At 42.6% G+C, this 26,124-nt stretch overlaps 2 protein-coding genes across 5 annotated transcripts in view; both read right to left on the bottom strand.

Moving 5' to 3' along the window:
• The window catches only part of adamtsl5 (ADAMTS like 5), a 29,058-nt gene extending 25,766 nt beyond the window's left edge, over window positions 1-3,292 (bottom strand). The window contains exon 1 of the mRNA XM_026377907.1: window positions 2,645-3,292. Within this exon, the coding sequence (XP_026233692.1) occupies window positions 2,645-2,664 (20 nt within the window). The 5' untranslated portion in view covers window positions 2,665-3,292. The remainder of the gene's footprint in view (window positions 1-2,644) is intronic.
• Window positions 3,293-14,219: 10,927 nt separating this feature from the next.
• The window catches only part of crtc3 (CREB regulated transcription coactivator 3), a 32,865-nt gene continuing 20,960 nt past the window's right edge, over window positions 14,220-26,124 (bottom strand). For 2 of the 4 annotated variants that reach the window (XM_026377919.1, XM_026377921.2), the window contains 9 exons: window positions 24,254-24,292; window positions 24,076-24,161; window positions 23,077-23,126; window positions 21,982-22,202; window positions 20,373-20,608; window positions 19,849-20,043; window positions 18,598-18,681; window positions 17,938-18,154; window positions 14,220-17,144 (listed from right to left, as the gene is read on the bottom strand). In XM_026377919.1, coding sequence (XP_026233704.1) covers window positions 16,939-17,144; window positions 17,938-18,154; window positions 18,598-18,681; window positions 19,849-20,043; window positions 20,373-20,608; window positions 21,982-22,202; window positions 23,077-23,126; window positions 24,076-24,161; window positions 24,254-24,292 — 1,334 coding nt within the window. In that variant the 3' untranslated portion in view covers window positions 14,220-16,938. Of the gene's footprint in view, window positions 17,145-17,937; window positions 18,155-18,597; window positions 18,682-19,848; window positions 20,044-20,372; window positions 20,609-21,981; window positions 22,203-23,076; window positions 23,127-24,075; window positions 24,162-24,253; window positions 24,305-26,124 lie in introns of all 4 variants that reach the window. The other 2 variants (XM_026377918.1, XM_026377920.1) reach the window with 1 other exon arrangement.

The raw sequence follows: 26,124 nt of genomic DNA on the forward strand, positions 1-26,124 counted from the left end.
ATTGTATGTTTGAAGAAAACACCCAGGGAGGGTTAGTGAATCACTAAATGGAAGACAGGCGTCGTATTGTGTTGTTGGTGTTGTTGCCAAAACGTCTAGACTCTTGCTCAACTTCCCTTCGTCCCTTCCCTTCGTTACGCTTCACACGCTCGTTCCAGGACAGGCAGAACATACTTGGTACAACATCACGCCTCAGGGATTATGAGATTATCTTTTCGCAGCCACTTTGACTGAAGCACAACCTCTCAGGTCACCTGCAGCCACGGTCTGAACACATGAGAAACAGACAGATGCTCGCAAGCGATGTGACAATAAATGAAAGGAAACCACCAAAACATTTAGAAAATATGAAGCAGAAAATAATTCAATAGAAGACATGAGGACGTGTGCTTCCAGAAGAAGAGTCACACCCAAACACATTACACCTACATAAATAAGCTGCAAATGTAGCCGCAGGACTGGGAGTCAGGTTTCCGTCTCCCTCAATTTTATAATTACAGCTAAAAAACACTAATGATCCGGTGGCAGGAGTCCCAGATCGGGATCACCACATAAACTAAATCAATTGCTCCTTGGCCCAAAGCCGACGTGTCCATCAAAGTTCATGGCAACTCTTCCACTGGGTTTGAAAACATCCAGCTGACAGATAAAGAAATAAAAGCACAGCTCTAATCCTCCTTAGAAAAAAAAAAAAGAGCTCTCCAACGGTGCAAAGTTCAAGTTTTCATCAGGTTCATGCAGAGACACACAAACACCGAGCAGTAAAGTGTTATCGGACTGAACCTTGAAACGTGACTGAGTCTGTCAGCGGCGTTACCGAGAAAACAGGGATCAGAGACTCAAGCTCAGGACCTGGTTCAAGGTAGCCTGGAAACTGTATTTAGTATTTGGACAGGACACGTAGTGGGACATCACACGGGGGCGATGAAGGTGACTCCACAGTCCCGTTCATGTTAACTTCTAATAATCAAAGTGACTCATCCACAGTTTAAGTTTCTACTAAGAACATTTTTATATTGTTGGTGAATTGGAAGCTTTGAGTTAATTACACATTTGGGGGGGGGGGGGGGGGGGGGGGTAATGACCAGGCAGCATATCACATCTGATTATTTGATTTCAAACACTGTGGACACTGAAACCCAGTCACAGCAGCTGGGGATGAGCGGACTGCACCTGAGAGCGGTCTGAGAGTCTGCACTGACAAAACTGTTCAACATTAAACCTAATTCAACTTAAAATGAAATGAATCAAGTGTGCAGCACTGAAAAATAACAGAGCACTAGTGTTGAATCATCTACGTGAGTTCATCTCTAAGATAAAAGAATTCAGATTTCACTGGAAACTCCAGCAGAAGAGAAATATGAAATATAACACGTGGTAGAAATCAGTTAACCAGTGAACTGAGCTTTGTTTGAGATTCTGAGTCTGTTTTCAGATTTTTTTAGCAGCACTGATTCAGGATTCTGACACCTCGGTACCTGGAGGCTGCTTTGATGTGCTGATGTAGTTTTTATAAAGGTACCTACAGTCCAGGATGTGCTGGCAGAAGTTCACAGACCTTCAAACACTACTTTCTACAACACGTCCTGGACTAGAACCTGTGAACACCTGTGGTCCAGGTACAGCATCTACCTGTGACGGTGCGTTGGTACAAAACCATAGTTAAAGTACTCAGTTATTAAAAAGATGAAGAAGAAGTTTGGATAATGTTTTGTCTCTTATTATTTACTTCTCTCAGCATCGAGGGAGTTTCAGTTTAAACCTCGGTCGTGTTTCTCTACAGGGAGGAAAAGGATTGAAATTCCTCCCTGCAGGAGCGAGTGACATCATAGAGTGTAGCACCAAATTAGAGTCCTCGTTTTGAAGCTATATGCTCAGTGTTCCATGGTAAGTAGATTAAATCAGTTCATGGGGCTGACGGCTCTTTCACACACAAACATTCCTCCAAAGAGTTATCAGAGAGACAGAAAGTATGCACCGAGCCAAATCCTCCTCTCTCCCTCGTCATGCTGTTCCTACAGAACGTCAGTGAGAAGAAGGACCCGGAGCCAGAGGAGAGTGAGGAGCACTGACTTTATTCATGAAATACACTCAGAGTTTCCACCTCTGTGCTGCAGTCCTGTGTTTGTGTTCTCTGTTGCAGGGATGGGATTAGATCAAATATGAGCAGGGTATTTATAGCCTGTGACATTTAGGAGATAAAGGTAGTGTAGCAGGATGGGAGGAATGTCGAGCCAGGAGTCAGTATCACAGATATGGCAGGAGGATTACCGCCTACTGGCAGAAGATGATATGACTTGTGGCCTCAGTGAAAACACAGGATTAAACCCAGGAGCTGCTTAAGTCAAGATTTTCCACACAGAAGTCAAAGAAGCATCAGAACCTGAGAATGACTCAGTAAAAGTACCTGAAGGCAGCACACGCAGCACTGGGATGAAATGACTCACAGAACAAACAGCTTTTAAAACTCAACTGTCCCTGGAATTTATCACCTCCCGTCCTTCACAGTGCTGCAAGAAACGTTCAAGGCTTTGCAGCTCAGTGCAAGGTAAATATTTCAAGTCACCACATATCTGTCCAATGAAATGCCACACAATCATTACACAGGCAGTGAGCTAGAATTAAAACCAGGAGCAGGTCTTACCTCATCAGTAGTGAGGACATAGTAGATCCTTGTGGACTGGGTTCAGGTTCTTTTCATTCGTGGTCAGGTGCAGCTTTATTCTCGTATCCTGATGCTCGGTGCATCTCAGCTGCAGCCTGCTCCGACACACGGACAACAGACCCAGCAGCGTTCATGTCCTTCTCTCTGATGGGATGTCTTTGTCTTCTGTTTTAAAGATGCACTTTGAAGAGACACTTTCCAAACTTTCTCCTCTCTCTCAGCTGCAGAACTCCATCCAAACAGCTGCGTTCACTCCGTTCCTCTAACGCATCACACCACTTTTGTCTTTCGGGACATGCAAAGTGAAAATCTGCATCTGTGTTGGACATCCAGGTGCAAAGACACGTGGACAAAAGGAGTTTCTTTGCATCAGGGCTTCACAGATAAGCGTGTGGAACAGTCTGACTGACGCCTCCAGGCAGGTGATCCTCACTTCTGTTCAGACCTCCTGCAGCAGCAGCTCGCTCCAGCTTTTCCTTGAGTCCAAACAGCTCCACTGTGCGCACAGAGAGGCACAAAGTCCGGGGAGGAGAAGGAGTCACAGGCGGCGCAGCACCGTCCTTTGCTCGGTGTGCGCGGTGCAGCAGTGTCGGGACTGTCTCCCCTCTCTCTCTCTCTCTCTCTCTTCTCCTCTCTCTCTCTCTCTCTCTCTCTCTCTCTCTCCTCTCTCTCTCTCTCTCTCTCTCTCTCTCTCTCTCCGCTTCCCCTCCTCCCTCCTCTCTCTCTCTCTCTCTCGTCCTCTCTGCCTACTCATCTCTCTCTCGCTCTCTCTCATAGACTCCTACTCCTCTCCGCTATCTCTCTCTCCTCTCCCTCCTCTCTCTCTCTCTCCTCTCTCTCTCCCTCTCCCTCTCTCTCTCTCTCCTACTCTCTCTCTCTCTCCTCTCTCCTCTCTCTCTCTCTCCCTCTCTCTCCCTCTCTCCTACTCTCTCTCTCTCCTACCCTCTCTCTCTCCCTCTCTCTCTCTCCCTCTCTCTCTCTCTCTCCCTCTCTCTCCCTCTCTCTCCCTCCACCTGAGCGGCGCTGCATTCCTGCGGTGAACACTCCTCTCTCCTCCAATCACAGCCCATCAGCTCCTGTGAAGTCAGAGGTGACACAACATTTCCTCCACAAATCATCAAGGTGAGAGGATTTTTACAGTAAAGGTACAAAGTAAAATGAGACTGAGACACTTCAGTGTGTTAAAAGGATTCAAGTGTTAAGATGGCACCAAATAAATGAATCATAAAGAGAATTGAACAATAGCTGCAGAACTTTTTTTTTTGCTTTTTGGTTTTGTGAGCAGCTTATTTCTGCCTGTTTAGTGAAATAAGAACACTGAAGCGTACTGAATACTTTTCCTTCTTCTATGACACAGTTCACTCGTGCTTCAACTCATCCCTCCACACCCTGCTTCAGTCTCCTCAGCTTCACTCCGTGGCGTCAGTTTTACCAGACGCCTGCTTCAGGAAGATAAAGCTCACCTTTACCCTGCGTGTCAGGACACCGTTCTGTGTTAATCACTTCAGATGAGCTTTCTTACTGACAGGAACGTCTAAAGATGTGTAACTGTATCCGCGGGGCCTCTCCTGTGTCTCTCACTGAGCCTTACAGCATGTGAAGTGCCACATCCTCCTTTCAGCAGGTTTTGTTTCACAGCTAGAGCCTCGTTTATGATGCACGAGGCAGTCACCTCCATTTTCCTACAGTGCCTGTCCAAAAGTCCAAATGGGATGACTTAGTGACAGTGAGGCGGCCTCTCTGTGAACTCAGAGCACTGTCTCCACCTCAGCCTGTCACGGTCCCTTCAAGCTCAGCCAAGACACAGACACTTCATCTGCTTTAGTTTCAACACGCGACACTGAACCATCATCTGGAGCCATAACAGCAGAGCTGAGCCCTGGAGGGACGTTACAGCATCTTATCTTAAAGCTGCAAACTTTAAAGTTTCCACGACTACTTGTTGGCTTGTTTTTGAGCACAGAGTCACGGAGCTGAGTCAGACCACTAACCGGGACACAGGATGTGATGCTGCAGATGCCAGAAGATTGATTTACAAACATACAAATGTGAACTTGTAGACAACATGAGCCTGCAGGGTCATAAATCTGTGTGAGCGGCACTCAGCGCCCACCCGGTCTGTGTGTCACAGAGGGCGGTGGAGGTTTGTCACTAGTCTGGTTCTACTGAGTCTAACACATACAGTATGTTTGATTAAACCACCAGAGAACAAAGAGGACTGGAGCCATTCCCAAAACCCCAAACTGAAAAAAAGAATAATGTTAAGACCTGAAGGCTTCAGATTTTGATATTAACGAGTTGCATATTTAAAACATAACTATTTCATTTATTGCATTTGCAGTAATAGCTTCTCTATATTCAATGTTACTGAGTTCCTTCCTGCAGGAGGGAGCTTCATAAGAATAAAACAGGTGAATACAACAATAGGTCAGATTGATTCAGTCGGACCAACATGTCCGTGCAGCAGGATGTTGGAGCTCCAACCTCGCTTTTTATGACATGAACTGTTTTACAGATGTGTGAGTTAAGTTATTACCTTAGAAATAATATCGTTACTCAGCTTTTCTCTCTCCTCTCTCCACCCACCCTGAGCCTGGTTCTGCTGTTAACAGGAGTTTTTCAGTTCCTGCAGGTTCCTTTAACTTTCAATCTTAAAATGACTCAACTGTTCATTTCTGTGGAGCTGATGATTGTTCTTCTTTATAAACTATCCACAGCATCTTTCTTCATCTCGTCTCCGATCAGATCAAACCTTTACGTCCTGTTTCAGCCTGGTTGTTCAACACCTTCTCTTGTTGCTCTGGGATTTGGTCTTGTTATGTTTTGTGGCTCTGAGACATAAAATTCCTCCTTTTCTGCAGATGAATCCATTAATGTGAAGGGGAACAGACACTTTAAGGTGTTGTTGTTGTTACTGTGGATGATTTAGTCAGATGTAGAACAGCAGTGCGTGATGTTGACTATCACTTCATAACCTGCAGCAGCGAGTGGCTCATCTCTCTGTACCTGTACATATAATGATTAGTTCAATGCTCCAAGGTGTTGGTGCTTGTCCCAGCTTGTAGAGAGAGTTTCCCCATCGTGACTGAACACCCTCGGCTGTTTGCTGCTGTGTGATCACTGGGAAACAGATCGACACTGTTTACAGTAACATCCCAGTTTGTACTATTTCTGTGAGAGACAGTCAAACAGTGTGTTGCTCTGTAATAAGAAGCTTCTGACACTTTACGCCTCCTCAAACATGTCAGTGAGGAGTGGGTGGAGGTGGAGCGCTGTACCCCCTCCCCCCCTCGCTTCCAGGTTTTTACCGAGTTTGGCACCCAGCCAGTACGAATGGGGAAACTTGATGGGTGGACCAGGTTTCACACACGGCAGCTCTGATGAAAGGCTTAAATACATCACATGCAGCCGTGACACAGCTGCAGTGAGAACGTTCGACGTGCTTTAGTTTATACGACGTCTTTTGTTGCTGTGTGGTGAAAACTGAAATCTGACTTTAAATAAAGATCTGAGGCCAAAATGTTTAAAAGTGTATCCACCAGCTGGACGGACCGGGCCCACAGCTACACATGGTGACGCCCTGAGGTTTTTAAATTAATCGTGTTAAAATCACGGTAACAAACTTTCTGCACAGTTTAATCCATCCACTCTAGATCTTAATCACGTCTCTCAGATATGCAGGAACAACATGTAAATAGTAATACTGCTAATACTGTGTTCAGCTCAGCTTCATTAAGATTGTTCATTAGTGTGATATTAAACACAGTTTAAACATGTGACGTGTTTCTGTCTGTCTTCTTTTCACATTCTACATAAAAACACAATTCACAATTTAATACAATCCTCGTACATGGTTTTAGATTTTACACAGCGTGCCAACTTCTTCATTTACACCTGGTGTAACTGCTGCTGGAAAAAGGCTGGTTTGTATAATAAAATAATAATAATATAAAATAATCTAGAAAAACCATCTTTAATATAAAAAGACATTTTAATTTCTGCCAATCTTTTGCATTTCCTGATCTCAAACGTTTAAGGTGACGATGATGACTGAAAGTTTAACCAGAAGATTATTCAGACTTAAAGATCAAGAAATGTTTCCTCCATAACTACTGTTCACGTCATTTGAATAATAATATAGTTCGAGCACTAGTTCATTGATAATGAACTGAAATGATATGAGTGTTGCTGCACATCATACTTGTTTGTGCACATTTAAGGTGAGAGGCAGAGAAACGAACCAGCAAACCGAGGGCAACACCACAACGTCAAATAAAAGATGTTTTTGAGTAATTACACCGCAGCAAAGTGGAAAAAGATGTTTTTCACAGCACGAGAAACCCGATCTAAATAAACAGCACAAAACAAGACCCCGCATCAAATCAACCACTGTGTGATGTGTATGTCAGCTGCTATGTACTGAAAGTACTCAGCAGACTAATTTATAGCAGTACAGCAAAAGATTATTTATATTCTTAATCTCCTTTTGTTTGACATGAGATTCTAAATATTACTGCAGATGTAATGTTATATAAGCATTAGGTTATAAGCAAAGGTTCACATACTTTTTCTTGCCACTGTAAGTGATTTTATACTGTACACACTGATGAAAGCAGTCTGTTTACAGTATGTGCAGAAATGATGGAGCAGCAACTGCTTTGATCTGTGTCTATGGTTAATTTACGTGTCTTTGGTTCCTGTAAACTATATAAATATTTGGATTCTGATATTTGTCATTACTTTATTTTCCCTCTGTGATTATGTCGCTTTGTTTCTGGTGCAGAGAAAGATGCACAACAACAACACATATCAGCTTGAGCATCCTTGGCAGAGGAATGAACAGTGTGAGTTTATTAAGGAGGTTAAAACCGTGCAGGTTCTACACGGAGCAGCTTGCAGCAGCGTTGTTTGTGAATAAAAACCATCCCAGGAGTATGTGGAAGTCTCAAAAGCCACTAACTGAATGACAAATAAATGTAAATCTCTCTTGGCTCATAGAAGAAAACAGACACAGAAAGAAGAAGAAAATTGTCCACACATGCAACAAAATGGCTGCATCCCAACGTGCACCATGGGTGGTATTTGAAGTAAACCGGAGGTACAGGTGTCAAGTGAGTGACACGACAGGCCTTTTATTTTGAGAGGAGACCCTGCAGGCTCTTCCTGCTTTCATCTCAAGCTGTCGTCTATCACCTGAGCAGCACGTTGTCGTAGACATGGCTGTGATGTTATGGCGTGTTTTGGATGAGGCACTGGCCTAATGGCTACAGGACTGTGGAGTGAAGGTTTGATGTATGGGGTTCATCAAGTTCATCAAATAAAAGAGGTTGAACAAAGAGAACTACAAGTTTGATTTAGTGCTGGTAGGACATGACAGACCATCCCCAGCCATCCTGAAAGAGAGCGTCTGAGTCAGTCATGAAGCTATGTGTTGTCCAGAGTCATCATAATAAGAGCCACTCATTACAGGCAACCACCAACTGTTTTCCCATAGGAGAAAATAAAAAGCCACTCCAATCCTCCAGTAAATACCATCGTCTGCATTTACTGAACTGTTTAAATTCTGTAAAACAGACTGAACATCTGCAGCACAAGTTTATGTAGAGAAACCAAACAATCCTGTGCTGCTCTCGAGTGGCTGGATGATTAAACCGGTACACTATGTCCAAAAAGATGGTGCCATGTGCAGTTGTGGACATCTGATACCGAAACAGAAGGATCCTCAGTGTATACGTCAACAAGAGGCAAGAAAAAGTATGTGAACCTTTTGGAACTTCATGATGTTTCCTCCACCACGACGATATGCAGTGACCTTCTTGGTAGAGGAGCCACAGACACCGTGGGGACATTATGAAGACCTTCACCGTGAGGACATTATGAAGACCTTCACTGTGAGGACATTATGAAGACCTTCACCGTGAGGACATTATGAAGACCTTCACCGTGAGGACATTATGAAGACCTTCACCGTGAGGACATTATGAAGACCTTCTCCGTGAGGACATTATGAAGACCTTCACCGTGAGGACATTATGAAGACCTTCACCGTGAGGACATTATGAAGACCTTCACCGTGAGGACATTATGAAGACCTTCTCTGTGAGGACATTATGAAGACCTTCACCGTGAGGACATTTTATGAAGACCTTCACCTTTAGGACCTTATGAAGACCTTCACCGTGGGACATTATGAAGACCTCACCGTGAGGACATTATGAAGACCTTCACCGTGTGATGACATTATGAAGACTCACCGTGAGGACATTATGAAGACCTTCACCTTGAGGGAATTATGAAGACCTTTCACAGTGAGGGACATTATGGAAGACCTTAACCGTGAGGACATTATGAAGACTTCTCCGGAGGCACATTATGACAGACCTTCACCGCCTGAGGACATTATGAAGACCTTCTCTGTGAACGAATTATGAAGACCTTCCCGTGAGGACATTATGAAGACCTTCACAGTGAGGACATTCTGAGGACTTCTCCGTTGAGGACATTATCAGACCTTCTCAGTGAGGAATTATGAAGACCTTCACCATTGAGGACATTATGAAAACCTTCTCTGTGAGGACATTATGAAGAACTTCACCGTGAGGACATTATGAAGACCTTCCACCGTCCGCGGACATTATGAAGACTTCACCGTGAGGACATTATGAAGACCTCCTCCTGTGAGGACATTATGAGACCTTCTCCTGTGAGTGGACATTATGAAGACCTTCACCGTGAGGACATTATGAAGACCTTCATCCTGGAGGACATTATGAAGACCTTCTCCGTGAGGACATTATGAAGACCTTCACCGTGAGGACATTATGAAGACCTTCACTGTGAGGACATTATGAAGACCTTCACCGTGAGGACATTATGAAGACCTTCTCTGTGAGGACATTATGAAGACCTTCTCTGTGAGGACATTATGAAGACCTTCTCTGTGAGGACATTCACCATAAAGACGACCTGTCAAGTTAAAGGATTTTCAGCAGCATCAAGCTGCATCGTGTGAACCTGAACTTCATTAAGCATAAAACGTCATGTTGAGTTGATTCACATTCACAACCTGGACACACACAAGCGTCTCTGGTCTGAGTAATATTTACAGATATTTACACACTGAGGTTGTAAATGTTGTTTTTCCCTGTAAATTCACACTGACCTGTAAAACACCAGTGTTGCTGTAAACACGGCGTCTGAATGGGAAACACCTGCTGCCTCCGTCCAGGCTGACGCTTCCTCGGGGTCTCGCTCCAGTAAATGTCCAGTCTTCAGTGCAGGTGTCCTCCTGTCCGACGTACAACATATCACTCACATCACACACAGATCAACACAATTCAGACTGGGTAGTATTTAAGTCAGTGGCACAGTAGTCTGAGAGACACAGCTCAAGATCTCAGTACAAACACTTACAGACCACAAAACACAGCTGCAGACCATTGGATGTTTGTGTGTATGTGTAGGAAGTAGTTTAATTTAATATCTTTATACACTGATCTTAACAACCTGTTCTTCAAGGAGCAAGTTTCAGAAAGGAAAATTAAACATGTAACATGAGAAATGAAAAGTATCAAACTATCAGGTCCAATAGGCCGAGAACAAAGATACAGAAACAGTTCACAAAATCTAAATAAAAAGGATAAAATAAGAAACTAAACATCCTAATTCCTCATCACAACAGATTATTAATTCAACAGAGGTAGCTTCACTTCCAACATTGTCTAAAAGATATAAAATAAACATGTTTATCACAGCTGAAGCTTCATTTATACATCATGGCAGCAAACTTATTTATGATTTACAGGAGGTCAGATGACGTCTGTGTTGAAAGAGGCTTTGCCACAGGTGAGCTGTGTTCCTTTACAGACTCCACCCATACAGGAAGTTGTTAGGAATTCAGTGTGGAATTATTTTTATTATTGTTATCAGTATTTTATCTAAGTTCTTTCTGCATTACGTTCTTCTGTCCAAACTCATATTCTAATCAATGAGTCCACGTGGATGTTTGTGCCACAGGTAATAAAACCATCAGTTCAGCTTCTGACAAGTGAAAACACCAGGATATTAATAACTAGTAATAAACTTTATTACTACAGTTAATGTTTGATCCAGTCCGGTGTCAGAGCTCAGGATCAGGACCAGATTAGATCAGACTGTGCACTCCCTACAGCTCCATCACACACAGTGAATGAGGCCACTCTGACTGAACACTGCACGTCACCCAGTATTCAGATGTACAGGAATCATTAGAGATCACTCAGAACCAGTCAGAACCGTTTCACTAGGAGCGACCAGCGTACCGTTAATATTTTATATCTACCAACAAATGACTGAAACAAAGTTCTGAATGTGTGTAAAAAAACCTCACATTTACTAAATGGCAATCACAAACACACAATAAACAGTCATCCTGGGCTCGCTCATTGCCCACAGATGTTCCCGCTGGTTTGAATTTGCGGGCCGAGAATAACACACAAGCATGTAAACACAACCCTGAACCAGCACCGACCACATCCAAACCCCCTTCCACGAGACAGAGCTCAGATCAGATGCTGCTGCTTCCCCTCCTGTTCTGGGAACGAGGTTTATTTGAGCCCGTTCAGCTCTGATCCTGCTCCTGTTGTGTGGGGTTCGACTATTTCAGTCTCACGCAGAGACCCAGTCTGTTAAAACTACAGATCCTGAGGTAGCAGGAGTTCTTCTGTTGTTACATGATTCCTCCTCAGCCTTCATCAGCTGTAGCTTGGTTAGGTAGTCAGGCTAATGTCAGCTCTGTGTAAATGTTTACGAAAGGCCAGAAATCTAATTCTTCTCCATCATCAGTGCATCAGGGAGGCGTCTGATTGGTTCTATATTTGTTCTGCAGAATGACAAGTCCAAACAAACATCCATGATCCTGCTGTCATCAGGGAATAGCATTACCATGAGGAGGTAAGTGCTACTGTCTAACCAACATGCATGTGGACTCCAGGACCTGGGGTTTCACTGTAGAACACAGATCATCACATAGCGTCCACTGGCCGTCCCTCCTCCTGTCTATTAGACCCTTCGCTTTACTGAGCCTTGGACACCTTCAACCCTTGATCCACTTTAGGTCGGTACTGACCACTGCAACCCGCTCTCCCTGCCTTCTCCCAAGCTTTATGACCTATCTGTTCCTCCACTCAGCATCATAACCACTTGCCCTCTCCAGGGTGGTGGGAGAACTGGAGCCAATCCCAGCTGCCATTGGATGAGAGGTGGGGTACACCCCGGACATGTCAGCCTATCACAGGCCGATATAAAAATCATTTGATTTTTGAACTTTGTGTTTCCTCCTCTCTGTTCTCCTCTGCAGGTATCCTCCTCCTTGGAGCTGTACATCTCCAGAGTCCAGTTACTGGTCCTACTTGTTGTTTTTATTGCCTGCTGTTCTTTTCTCTCTTCTCTTTCCACTCACCCCAACCGGTTGAGGCAGATGGCCGCCCACCCTGAGCCTGGTTCTTCTGGAGGTTTCTTCCTCTAAAGGGAGTTTTTCCTCTCCACTGTCTCCTGGTGCTGCTCAGTGGGGGTGTTGGGTTTTTTATATAATAATGTATGCAGTTATATTTTGTAGAACTTACACCCTAAACACTGTAAAGTGCCCTGAGACGACTTCTGTTTTGATTTGGCGCTAAATATATACACAAAAAAATTATCATATTTAACTATCCTCACAAACAAAATGTCAGTTATGCCTCAGTAGGACAAGAGACAGAGCTTTAAAAGACAAAAAAGAGTCAAGCAGCTCCTTTGTGTCTTTTCTTTTTCTGCACAGAGTAAGCATTTACTCCATCAGAGAGCGTGGGCCGCTCCGACTTTCATTGCATGCCAGCACTTTTTGAAATCTGCCCAACCTTTGAATGAAAACGGGACAAAGTGTTCAAAACAAATTTCTCTCTCCTCTTTTATCAATTTATTACAGACACCTGAATGAATCCAAAGCGGAGACACAGTCACAGCTTATGGTTTTCTTCTGAGGGGTCTGGGGGGAATTAGAGGCCCTCAAACATGAGCAGAACATGTGGTGGAGAAAGTCGAGGGTCGAGGCAGTGAAGAATCAGGGATGCTGCTCAAAAAAATGAGGAAATGACACTGGTTAAAAGAGAGAGAGTGCAGGAATGAACTGTGGAGACAACAGACACACAACAGACGGTATATTATCTATTACAAGAGTCCTGCACTGGTCTAAGACTGGGAGCCAGTCTAATGGAACTGGACCCACGCTGCCAAAATTAGATAAATAAAATAATAACATGATTTTTTTGATTCTTATCCAGCAGTTTGATGGTTGATTTGTTGCTCATTCACTACTCCGACTTCATACTGGTCATGGGACTGCTGGTATACAGGGTTCTGTGGAAACTATGCTAGAGATACGTGGACGATGCTGTTGGTAAGATGTTCCTGCATTTTTCAATTAGTTTGCTGCACAATGTTAGATACGACCTACAGCATAAGTGCAACACGGTGATAATGAAGGCAGCTTGTGTACAACAAACATTGTGTATACTATCATTATTTGCTAAATAATTTTCGGTGTTCACTCGCTTTTTCAAATCCGGTTCAATGAAAAAATCTGCTTCATTTTAATTTAAAGAGTTCAAAGTGCATCCAAATGACTGCAGAATAAAAAACATTTGCTGATGAAGACAATGACATAGAAACTAAATTAAGAGTTCATGCCATTTAGTTTCCAAACCTCGAGTTAATAAACTTGGTTTTCATCCCGACAGTCCCAGACTCACCTCTTGGACCGACTCCAGCTCTGACTGATTACCTGTGCAGCTCCCTCACTTATTTCCAGATTGTGCTCTACATATGAAGTTTGGCTGATTTCCAGGAGCCCCCACTGTCCATCTGCCAGCCTATACTGTCCTCACACTCCAAGTTACTGTAAATAACACACTCGCACACATACATTCATACAGTGTTAGTGTGAAGTGCAGTTCCTTCTGCTGGACACCAAATGTCTGATTTGTTTTAACTCTAAATGAGAACCACTCTTATGGTGCATTTGTTCATATATAAAATAGTTTTTGTTTACTGTGATTGTTCTAGTTCTGTTGTGTCTGAATTAGGTAGTGACCAGTGTGGGTTTTGTCCCCCATCATTTATCCCACGCTGCAGGTTTGTAGGTTGAATAAAATCACAGTGAAATTGTTACCATCTGACTCCAATTTGGATCTTGGCAAATAAACAGTTTAATGCTGCCATCACTTTCACCTAAAAGGATTTCCTGGTGGCCTCCTACACTGCTGGATTCCAAGGGACAGCGTGCTTTCTAAAGTCAATTTATATAAAGACGGGCTTAGAGTCAGTAATGCCACAGTGAAAAACAGCAAACAGAAAGTTAAAGGGGATTCTGTAAAGACATTTTTTCCCCAAAATGTTTTGTGTGTAAAAGGCTCTGTAAACAGTATTTTTACCTATGACGCACACGACTGTCCTGTTCTGTTGGTGAGATGTGAAACTACAACACACCGCTGCCATCTCCTGGAAGAAACGATCCACCACATCCTGTGACAGCAGGACATTCTGACAGTATAGCTTTTTATTATATCAGAAAGATAAGCACTATAAGATACGTTACAAATGAACAGAATTTTATATCGGAGGGAACTTAAAAGACGTTACAAAAAAAAGTAGTAACACTAGTGGACAAAAACATTATTTAAATAACACAACTGTACATTTTAACAAGCAACTAAAAAAAGTAAGACACCAAAAAAAAAGACAGACAGAAGCGAGTCATGGGCAGTTAGTACCAAACACCGCTAAAGCTAAAGGGACGTGATTACAAGCTGATACAAGTTACTGCTCTGGAATATGAAAATACAATAAAGTAAGGCAGCAGAAGGCAGCAGGAAACGGACTGAGACGGGGTGAGGAACAGACCAAAGGGGGAAAACAACATTATAAACGTGGAAAGATTAAATTGCAAGTGGCTCCAAACTCACCTATTTTCTCAGAGAGTTCACAAGAGAGCAGGTCAAAATGTAGAATAGCTGAAACTGAAGAGAAACTCACGATAAACCCAGACACCCCTCTTCATTTTGCATTTGACAAAGAATCACACCGAATCTCTTTCACGCAGTCAAAGAACCCACAGACCACAGTGCAGAAAACACCTTTTGACTGTAATGTAAAAAAACAAGAACAAAAATAAACTGAAACAGTGCCACGCAGCAGTTTACCTGCAGCGCAAAACGTTGCACGAGTTCCTTTAAATCATTCACTACAAACACTCTTGTTCTCTGACCGTTGATCACTCACATGCAGATGCTGCAGGAGCACAGACTGTGGACACTGGACACATGTAATATTGTGATTTCTGACTAATTTGATCCTTATGTAACAAAATGAACCTGAAGCCATGTTACACTGCATAATGTCCAAGTTGCACCCGTTCAACAGGTTGCAAATATTAACTGCTGCATAACAGTTGCATAGCTACAAGAGCAGCGTCAGAAGAGTCCTCTTTCTAAGCAATATGACAAACAGCTCTTTGACTTTAAGACAACACACACTAGAGGGCACTCCATGACAGAAGTGGTCAGCTGTTACATAATCGACTAAGAACTGAGCCCTTTACAAAAACATCAGTGTAAAGACCAGGAAATAAAACGTTTTCCGTTTTCCCACATCTCATTAAAAACAAACACCTGTTGTGTTTTGGGATGTGTGTGTGCACTGACGCAACATCTTTAGTCACATTGAGTCTCCTTTTCTTAATAATGGCTTCTATCATCTTTGGGTTATCAGGTAAAAAACACCATTCTTACCAGCTCTAAAAATATCAATATACACAAAATCAACCAATTAGTGCAATAAAGTTAAGTGCAATGTTACATGATGTCCGATGTCCACGGCTGCAGTCTGCTCCGAGTCCCTTTGACAGTTCAGCCACAGAGGGAGTTCACTGTGCCGCCGGAACGCAGGGACAGAAAGCCAGAGGCAAACACATATGTAGGACAAAAATCGATCCACAGTAGCACAGCGCATGCCCTTATTCACAACGAGATTTAAAGTACAGTACAAGCGCCATAACAAGTCGGTACAAAAGTAAAGTAAAACATATGTAATGAATGTACAGAGAAGTATTTTTATAAACATGTCAAAAGTGTGAAGGTTCTTTTTTTTTTCTTTTAAATGGATTTTGCTGTTTTCCCAGAGCAGATGAGGTTCTGCTAGAGGAAATCACAGCTCTCTGACTGAGGAGGGGGAGGGGTGAGGGGGTCCGTCCAAATTGCAAGGAAAAATATAACATTTATTTAATACATCTTAGAATTGTTTTTCTTAATTAGAAATTCAAAAATCTAAACTCTGAAGTAACATTTACTTATTAAAATGTCGTCTTTGTAAACAGTTTGCCCTTTTTGTCTCTGGTGTGAAAACATCTAACCAGACTGATACTGAAGCTTTCATATAGGTAAATATATATATATATATATTTATAAATCTGTGGCAAACACTTTAAAAATAATCTGGAACCATATGTAAAGAAATACATTTCAAACAAAAGCTCAAATTTCTTCATTTCTACTGTGATTGTTTTTGAGAGCCTGAAGTAGCCACGGCACAGCTGCATTCATTTCACCTGAAGGGAACTGGGCGGCCAGATGTTCTACCAACATCACATCACTGCTCCAGCTGGGAGCAGCAAGTGCAGCTCTGAGCTCCCATTAAGTCATATTTAATGTATCAGAGCTGTAAGAAAAGTAAATTGTGTGTTGGCATTTCTGCTGCTCTTCAGCACAGCAATGGGGTTGCCATGGTGTGTAACCATGGTGATGACGTTGCCATGGCTTCTGCGGGAATGCGAGCTGCTGATGAGAGAAAGAAGCGGGAGGACTTTGGCTCCTCGATGTATCGGCTCACGTGTTCGTCTGAGTCGTTGTGGTTCAGTGGGCAGACGCATGGTCTCAGATCTGGACCTGCTTCTGCTCCTGGTGCCGGTTTGAAACCCTAAACCACATCGCTTCACCTCATCTGAAGTGATGGCAGGACAATACAAGCATGTGTGAGGGTAACTTTGCAAGCAGTGGGTGTAAACAGTGTTTGTTCACAAGTTTCCTTAAAATGTGTGCATGACTGTGTCCATGTGTTTCACATTGAATGAATCTCGGTGGCAGTGGGTGCATGCACAGTGGCCCTATACAGATCGTTTGCATGCATACTCTGATTTGTACACTCTATACACTGCAAATCCACGTGTGTAATCTCTTTCTCGAAACCCGCAACACTCTTTACATTCAGAGTCTGTCACTGCGGAAGGTATCCTCTACAGACGGGTCCGGCAGCACCATGTCGGGGTCACTGAGCATGCTTAGACCGTCCAGGCTGAGGGGCTCGATGCGCAGTTCGTCCTCCAACGGGAATCCTCCCTCCGAGTCAAAACATTCAGGCACCGTAGACAGTGCACTGCTGATGTCCTTTGACAGACTGGGGTTGGAGTCATCTGACAGAAAGAAACAGATGATGGTGGGTGAATGTTTTCTCCAGTCTGGAATCACTTTATGTTGCTACAGCTCACAGCCTCACTGCCCTCAGCGTTAATCATGACAGCTCTTTTTAAAAATACATCTGACGTTCCCCACTCATCAAGACTGCTGCGTTCAAACTTTCACACAAACTTTGGTTTTTAGCCCAAAGAGAGCTGGAGCCTGAGGCGGCACAGACACAAGTCAACAACTTTCCTCCTGTGAGAAATGTCAAGCTGCTGAGCTCGATTCCTGAAAAACAAGCTGCTCTGCAAACATTCCGCTTTGATTTCAGCCTCAGGAAAAATTCACCACCATAAAAACACATTCCTGCTAATATTTGAATTCAGTCAAACACCATGTTGTGAACAATGAATGTTCAAGGGATAAACTTCTATCTGTTGGGAGATAATTATTCCTTTACTGCAAAGAACAGCAAAATATCTTCACTGATCAGATTTAACAAACAGTAAAAATACATTTAAAAATGTTTCAATCAAGCTGCATTAACCACAAAAATCCAATGCAAGGAATAATAATAACTGTGATAATGAGTTCGTCGACTCTTCATTTTCTGTAATCTTCAGTAATCAACTCCATGTTGATGTTTTGTCATTTACATTTGACTTGTTCAGTTCTTGTATAGAGAACAAATAAAAAACTTGATTCCTCTAATTGAGGATACACCTCAAAATTCACCAGGTGCTTCACAGATCACCTGTAGTGTCCTGTGTCTGATACCAAATCAGCCAACCAGCATGTCGGACTCACCGGTGAGTATGATGTTGGGCAGACCTCCACTACAGTTGGAGTACAGCATGTTGGACCTCATGTGCATCGGCTCCTGCAGGCTGCCATGGCTGCTGCCCAGTCCCGAGAGGGCAGCCTGGGAGTAGTACAGCGAAGAGGAGGAGGAAGAGGAAGGGTCAAAGCAAGAACCTCCTGCTGTAGAGCTCATCGCGTTTTCCAACAGACTGAACTGGTCCAACTGGACGGCAGATGGTGGAGAGAAAGAAAATCAAAGAATCTGTGAGTCCAATAGATTTTCTAGTCTTTTACTACAAAAAGATATTTTCATCATAACAATGGCATGAAAACTAAAACGGTTCTAATGATTTCTTGAAAATAAATTGTTCCAACTCCTGATTTATTTCTTTATGACAAGTAGATTCTGCTTTGGGTCTTTATCACTCAGAGTTTATTTGCAGCAATCATTTACTCATTACAAATATTGGATATTTAAACATTTTCTGCATTCTTGGCCTTCACATCAGAGAATTCTCCACTGAGAACTACAAAAGAAAGAAAAACAGACCAACCAGTCTTTTTCCTAATCCCTAGGTTAAATGTCTCTGTGGAGACCACACTGACTAAAAATATTACTTGTGCTGAACATTCATGTACTGAGTCTGTTTGTGAGTCAGTCTGTACCTGATAAGAGAGAGTTTTGCTCTGTCGATTGGAGAACTGGGGTTCCATGAAGGGGTCGCTGAAGAGAGCTGCCATATTGTTGTGCTGTTAAGGAAAAAAGATTGTCATCAACTTTGATCTGCAAGTTTGCATGTTTCTAAGATTAACTATCACATGTGATGTGAATAAACAACTTATAAATAACTTAAAACAAATAAATCAAAGCCCTGTGGGTGGCGCAGATGGCAGTCACACGTATAATCACATCTTTAAGAGCAATACTACGTTTGTGATTTAGTATTTAGTACTTTTCCTTCTTTTTTCTATATTATTCACTACACAAACTGGCCCACTCTCCACTGGTGCTGTTTTAAAACTAGATGTGTGTTGTCGCTTCTTGTGGGTGCTACCTTAACCAGACAAAGTATTGTGCAGTACCAGTTCCCGCCGTACGTCCTCGTCTAAAACAACACTCCTTGTTTGTTGGCGTTCTGGTTTTCCCCTGCAGAGGCCATTTTCATTTTGGAGCAAAGTAAAAGGATCCTACTTGGCAACTCAATCACTCACACTCACGTCCTTCTTAAGTTTCGGATAGAGCCCATGCTTAATTTAACCAACTCTTGTTTTACGTACTTTTCACTGACAGTGAACAGATGCACTCGTTCATAAGCTGAAGCTGATTCGACTGACGAGTGTCCCCTAACATTAATGCACCGGTTCTCTGATCTGAATTGTCACTTCAGAAGTTAATATCTAACCCTAATATTAGAGGAAGCAAGGATGAGAAAAAGAGAGTGATCAAGCAAGTGACCTGACAATAAATACCGGACTGGTTCTTACTCTTAGTGAGAGCTAAAACGTTCCAAAGTGGGGTAACACCACTCAGCTGTTACAAGTCAGAGTACAATCGAAATGGTTTTATTTTCTTTATGTATAATGTGATGCTTTATTAACTTCATCAACTAACTTTCTGTTACAGTACTTTACAATTATAGCTATGAAGAACATCTGTAGATTATTTGTATCTGTTGTGTGAGATAATTTGGCAGGAAAAACAAACTCTACAAACTGCTCAATATAGTGTGGGTTAATGGAATTACACATGTCCAATCTAATCTCCCACACTAATTTCTACCCTGCAGGGAAACAAAAGCAAATTACAAACATCAACAATGCACATGGACAGAACACTAGAAACTCTCATGTGTAAAACATGTTTGCGTTTGCCAGGCTTCTGTCCGTGCAGTCACATCCTGCCTTCACGACACTTACTTGGCTCGTGTTGAAGTCCAGTGGGATGCTCTGAAGAGGAGAAACAGGTTGCTGCTGTTGCTGCGGCTGTTGTGGCTGCTGCTGGTGTTGCTGTTGGCGCTGTCGTCCCTGGTCCACTGCATGCTGGGATTGCTGGTAAAGTGGATAGGGCGGAGGCGGCTCCCTTGGCATGTTGCTGGTATCCAAAGCAACTCCCTACACAGGACAGATGAAGCCAGCAGGCTCATTACGAGTTTAATAAAAGTGGGGGATGATGTATAGTTAGTCTGATTATAATGTCATTTCTAAAACAGAGAACGGGAAAAAAACTATTGACTGTTTTTTTTAAATTATTGTTCATTATTACTTTTTACATACACTCAAATCTGCACAACCACTAAATCAATTCTACTATTGTTTCTTGCACTGTTGATTTTTAGAGCCAGCCTACGTGAATTTCAGTTTTTGACTTTCAGTGCACTACAAACTAAACCATCACTCTGTTTTGAGGAGAACGTGAAACCTTCAGTGTGAGCTGTGTGTACCTGTGTAATTGGAGACAGCGAAGGGGACATGGTGGGAGACAGCTGCTTCGCCAGACCCCTGCGCTGCTCTGCACCAGGAGAGAGGGTGAGGGGGCTGATGGGAGCGGGTCGTCGCCGGGGGGAGTTACTGGACAGACGCAGGGATGAGTTGATGGAGGGATTGCTGAGTGATGACTGCAGCTGGCAGTTGTTGAGGGACGCCTGTATTGAGGGGTTGCTCAAAGAGGAGGAAAGACCTGCAGAGACAAAATAAGACATGAGCAGATCAATAACTATCTAACTGTATGTGCACTGAAACTAATACTGCAGTTGAATGCTTGAAATCATGGAGAACATGTGGAAGATATGATGAAGCATCTACTTGATTTTCCAGCATGCTCCACAGCCCTCAACACAAAACACTAGACTTTATTGTGTGACTGGAGAGAGAGGAAAGGAAAATGAAAGGACAGAGAGAAAACAAAAGAGCTGATTGTAGTGAGACAAAACAGGGTCAAAGTTCCTCTGTCACTCTGGTGCCCGGCCAAGCTGAACTGTGTTCGACATGAGAGCTCAAGCACACACACTACTCAGAAAATACAGAGAGAAAAGACTGAGAGGGGGCAGTGGTGGGTGTGATCAGATCAGGCAGCAGAGTCTGGAGTGAGGAAGTAGGAGACAGAGAGATCATTCAAAGAGCTATCCATAATGTACGGTCAGCTGGCTTAGGAAGAAACCTGGAACCTGTTCAAAACGCTGGAGCTGTGGTTCTCAACTTCTCAACTTTAGTCTGTCAGAAGAAAAACCTACTGTACGATTATCAAACCTACAAAAACAAGGATGGTGACTCACTTCCACTTTTTTATTCTTGACAATGAGTATGGGAACATGTTGAACAAAGTGAATTCAGATAATACACTGTATTACAATGACTAAAAGAAGATGATTAGAGTTCTGTTGCTAGGCAACAGTTTCACCCTGTGTGGAATAATGCAGCCTTTTAGATTCATTTCAATGGGGAAGTGTGTTCACAGCAGCGGGCAGTGGCACCACGGGGGGCTCCAGCAAAGCGACGCAGAGAAAAAGTTCGGTCTGGTTTTCTGCAACATGACATGAAGCCATCCGGCAAGGTGCTGCCATGGCCAATCACATGCTCATTCCTGGAGGGTTACTTTGCAAAGTGAACACCATATTTCTGCTGTACCACACACTAAAGGATACAGCTGCTGCAGAAACATACTGTGCATTTTATGAGTTTCTCCAACTGGATAATTCTGGGTCATATTTCACTGTGTCAACAGGACTTCAAACAATACAACCACACCTGCTCTGCTGTCCAAAGAGTTTTAATTAAAGGCCTTTCTTAATGTAGCTTAAATCCTGCAGGTAGACAGTGTCTTATGGCAGCTGTATAACAACAAAAAATGGTAATCAGAAACCCTGTAGCTTATTTAAGTGTCTTTATGGGTGAAATGTTTCCACCTGACCAGGAGGTGTGAAACACTCACACCAATTAAATTCTCTCAATTTCCTTCAATGTGCCGATCGTTTTATTCATTTAAACGTGTTGGGATTCTCAAGAAGAAAAAGTTTGTAACTGCGGACTCAAACACAGTCAATTGTCACCAACCCTGTGAGTTGCCAATGCCTAGGTGCATCATGGCAGCTGGCAGGTTTCCAGTGCTGCTGCCCCCACTGAGGCTGGGATACCCTCCATTGTCGTCAGGGTCCAGCGGGGTGGACAGTGGGGAGGGGAAGTGCAGGTTACTGAGGTCGGGCAGGGAGCCGCCGGTATTTAACGAACCCTGGTAGTGAGACAGACCAGGGTTCTGCTCTGGAGATGGGAATATGCTGCAACGAAGAAACAAAACTAAATCAACAAATGTAAATAATGTGCATATTAAATACTGGGTTATTAAACATGCTTCCACTGCCATTTCAAAATGAAGAATGTTTCTTTGATTGATTTTCATTTTTTTTCTACCCACTCTTCACATCCTTGATCATTTCTCTAATTTCCATTTCCACTCATATGCTGTGTTAACAGCATATGAGTGGAAATTGTGACTCACTGTTGTCTGTCCCCACACAAACTGGCACAACACAAAACAATTAACAAATGCTGCTCTCCCCAAACATATAAACTGTGTCTGTCTCTCTGTCCGAAAAAAGAATGAAGGAAAGAAAGCCGTTTGATGCTGGCAGGAAAGATCATTATGTCTTGTTTATCATTCTATATCTGAATAAATATTAAAATATGAGTACTCCTACTATTAATAATAAACTTCAACCCTGATCTGTACCATCTACTAGCAACATGATACAGGAAAAGTGCTGCTGTAAGGCCACTGAACTGTTAGTATAAACTGAGACATCCGCTGGTATCTACATCATGACACGACACAGCAGGCCGTTTGCAGGGGGAAGACAATAGACTTATCACTTAACTGTTGTTAAACACTGCTGATGGAATGTGATTGTAAAAACAACTCTGTTCCTCCTATTTTACAAGGGTTAGAGGTGTGAAGAGGAATACAGACATCCTGTTTAACAACGTGGGAATGTGTGGCATCTCATTGTGTCTGATGGCCAGCTATAGAAACCTGCCTGTGTCCCATTTTAAATCCACTATGGTGTACAGTAGTATTAAAATGAGTGTACAGTGGTATTGAGAGATTTTATCATTAGTGAATAAAGCCCTCTACTCTGCTCTGCTCACACTTACTTGATTCCAGGCACTTCACGGGAGTCAGCCCTTGATGTCAGAGACTGGACCTAAAACCAAAGAATAAATATTTCAATTATGCTACAAACTAATAGAAATTTCAAAATAAGAAAAACCTTAAACATGTATTCACCTTCTTGGCCTTAAATTACAATTCTTAACCTAATGCCGCATTAGGATTCAGGATTTTCCCTGGACAGCTTAGGCTCATCACACTGGTTGTGTTTACACACTTAAGTAACATGGTTACAGTAAATTGTAAATCTGTGTATAGTACAGCCTGATTGCTTCTCTACACTTGACTTATTTTGGAAGTATAGCTCACAGATTTTAACTGTACAGTGATAGAAGTCAAAGCTCCCTGACTTTTACTTGTAGGTTGGATTTAATTCTTCCCTTTTGCCAACTTAACTCAACTACTGTGTACACATGGCAGAAACTGGGGGAAATCAGAGTTCTTAATTACAAAAAACGTTTTTCTATTCACGAGACATGACTTTGAAAAGGTTATTTAAGTAAAGTGTAAATGTATTGACTGCCTACCAGAAAAAAAAAGACTTTCAAGTGCTAGAGAAAAATCTGGATGATTTTTCTTTTTGTAGATTCCCATGTATCCTGACAGCACTTCCTCCACTATGATTTTTGCTATGGTTGTTGACATCCCTGATGCTGGAAATATGCTCCTGCTCCTTTTTAAGTGTCATGCTGGAAAGACTGGTTCATCATGTACTACAGTATAGTCTGCCATGTCTTGGCTAAGATACAGGAATTTAAGACGTCACTATCAACTAATCTGACACAGTGACCATTCTTTAAAGAGAAAAAAAAAAAATAATTGTACCATATGACCTTGTCATTACGTTCAGTATTTGTTTTTATTGTCAGCATGGCAACAACACAGTGACAGCAATCTGCTTCAAGCGGAAACGCCACATTTCAAGCGTCATGGAACGTATTAATGAGGTATTGATGTAAGCAAAAAATGAACAGCAGTCTCACCTTCTTGGCCTCCCACAGCTGTTTGGGAAGGGGCTTACTGACACCTATTAGACTTTCCTCGTTAGGCAGGGTGGAGAAGGAGAACACTGCACAGAGGGAGGTGCACTTTAATAAACATTTTGCACAGATAAACGAATGCCAACAAGCTCTTGATTATTGAAGGAAAGTTCACTCTCACCATCTCCAGAGCCGTCCACCTCTGCTTCATTTACACTAGCTGCATGCCAGCCTCCACGAGAAACAAACAAACACAGGAAGGGATGATTGGTGAGGAAATTAAGACAAAAGCAGAGAAACATTAGAGGATATTCAATATTAACCAGCTGTTTAAATGATCCTGGAATGTCTGGAACAATCAGTTCCTCCTGCAGAAAAAAGGCATTTGGAATAGACTCTGCAATTACTGTGCAGTTTCATAAACACAACAGCTGGGCATCTGGCATCATGTTATTAGTCAGAGTTGAGGAAAGAGGTTGGGTGGAGGGGTTTCATAGGCTGATGAGGCATAAAGAGAGAGCTATTGTTTTACTCGTGCCACAAAGAGCCTCTTCTGTTTAACTTCAGTCTAGACTGATGTCAGATACATATGCTCTCTTTTTTCATCTTTTGTCAATTTGATATCTGACTCATGTTAAACAACACACTTCCTGTACACTCTGTCACTTATTAGCAAACTATGTTTTTCTGCTTCTCTTGATGCTCCCTATAATCCTCCTCAAAAGTCAGAGTTACAAACTCTGCTTCTCACTAGCCTTTGATCCTTTGACCACACAGTCCTTCTTAAAGCTTTTTGGCTTTGGAACATTTGGGACAATTAACTGATCGTTGGCACCATTACATTTTCCCTTCTAAGGTGTCTTGTTGGTGCTGCTTGCATTGGTGCAACTGGGTTGTAAACAGGACAACTGGGATGGAACATGGCTGGCTTGTGTCTCTGGCTGAATCATTCTGACCGTGCAGTGCACTCAATAATGGGTTCTGTAAATGCTCAGGATTAAGAGAAAAAAAACCTTTAGTATACGTCTACATTACACAAGTAATCAGAGGCCTGTCAGCGCCAGAGGCAATACTAGATCACCACTGACAAATGATGCTACTTTTCCATTGCCAACAAGTGACAGAAAAGAAATGGCACCAAAAAGACTGTATCTGAAGCCCTCTGCTCTAATTGTTTCCACCCTAAGTACTGTGACTCATCGCTGTAATTCCCAGTTAGGTGCTTCTTTAATCAGCCGCAGCTTAACACCACATGAAACCCTGAAACCTTGAGGTGTCAATGAGGACCTGGGTCTTCACTACTCTGTGCTCTTATGATGGAAGCAGTGAGACGATGAGGAAACACACTGTTCCCTCAAATATACCAGTTTGGTGTCATAACCCCTCATATGGAAAAGTGTACACCTCCTGTACAGGTACATGTACGATATTCAGCAGACAATGCAGGTAGGCAGTCTAACACGGTCAACTCAGGTCATCTTCAGAGAATATCATTACCTGCTGAAATGCATTGTCAAGAAAAAGTAGGTGAACTGGAACTAATTTGACATTGAAATGTGATCTGACATTCACCAAAAACACAAAAAACAACAAACACAATATTTCTAAGCTAATCAAACACAGTCACGATCTTTCACGTTGTTACTCAACACTTACATTTAGCGGACGCTTTTATCCAAAGCGACTTACAAGTGAGGAACAAGGCAAGCAAACAAAATCTAAGTCAAGGAGAAAAAACATCAAAGCAAAGTGCTATCAAAAAAGTGTTTCTGTTTCAAGAGATGTGAGTACAAGAGAGTAGTTTTTTTAAGTGCAAAGGAAGATGCGGAAGAGTTCTGTTTTCAGCAGTTTTTTAAAGATTGCAAGTGAGGTGGCTGAGCGTGCAGAGATAGGCAGCTCATTCCACCATCGTGGGATCACTGAGCTGAACAGTTTTCCTTGGTGTCGACTGTGTGGTGCTGGTACCACCAGACGTCGTTCACCGTTTGAGCGCAGTGGACGGGAGGGGATGTAGACCTGAATGATTGAACTGAGATAAGATGGAGCTGTGGA

Source organism: Anabas testudineus, chromosome 3 (genome assembly GCF_900324465.2).
Source record: "Anabas testudineus chromosome 3, fAnaTes1.2, whole genome shotgun sequence".
Lineage (NCBI taxonomy): Eukaryota > Metazoa > Chordata > Actinopteri > Anabantiformes > Anabantidae > Anabas > Anabas testudineus.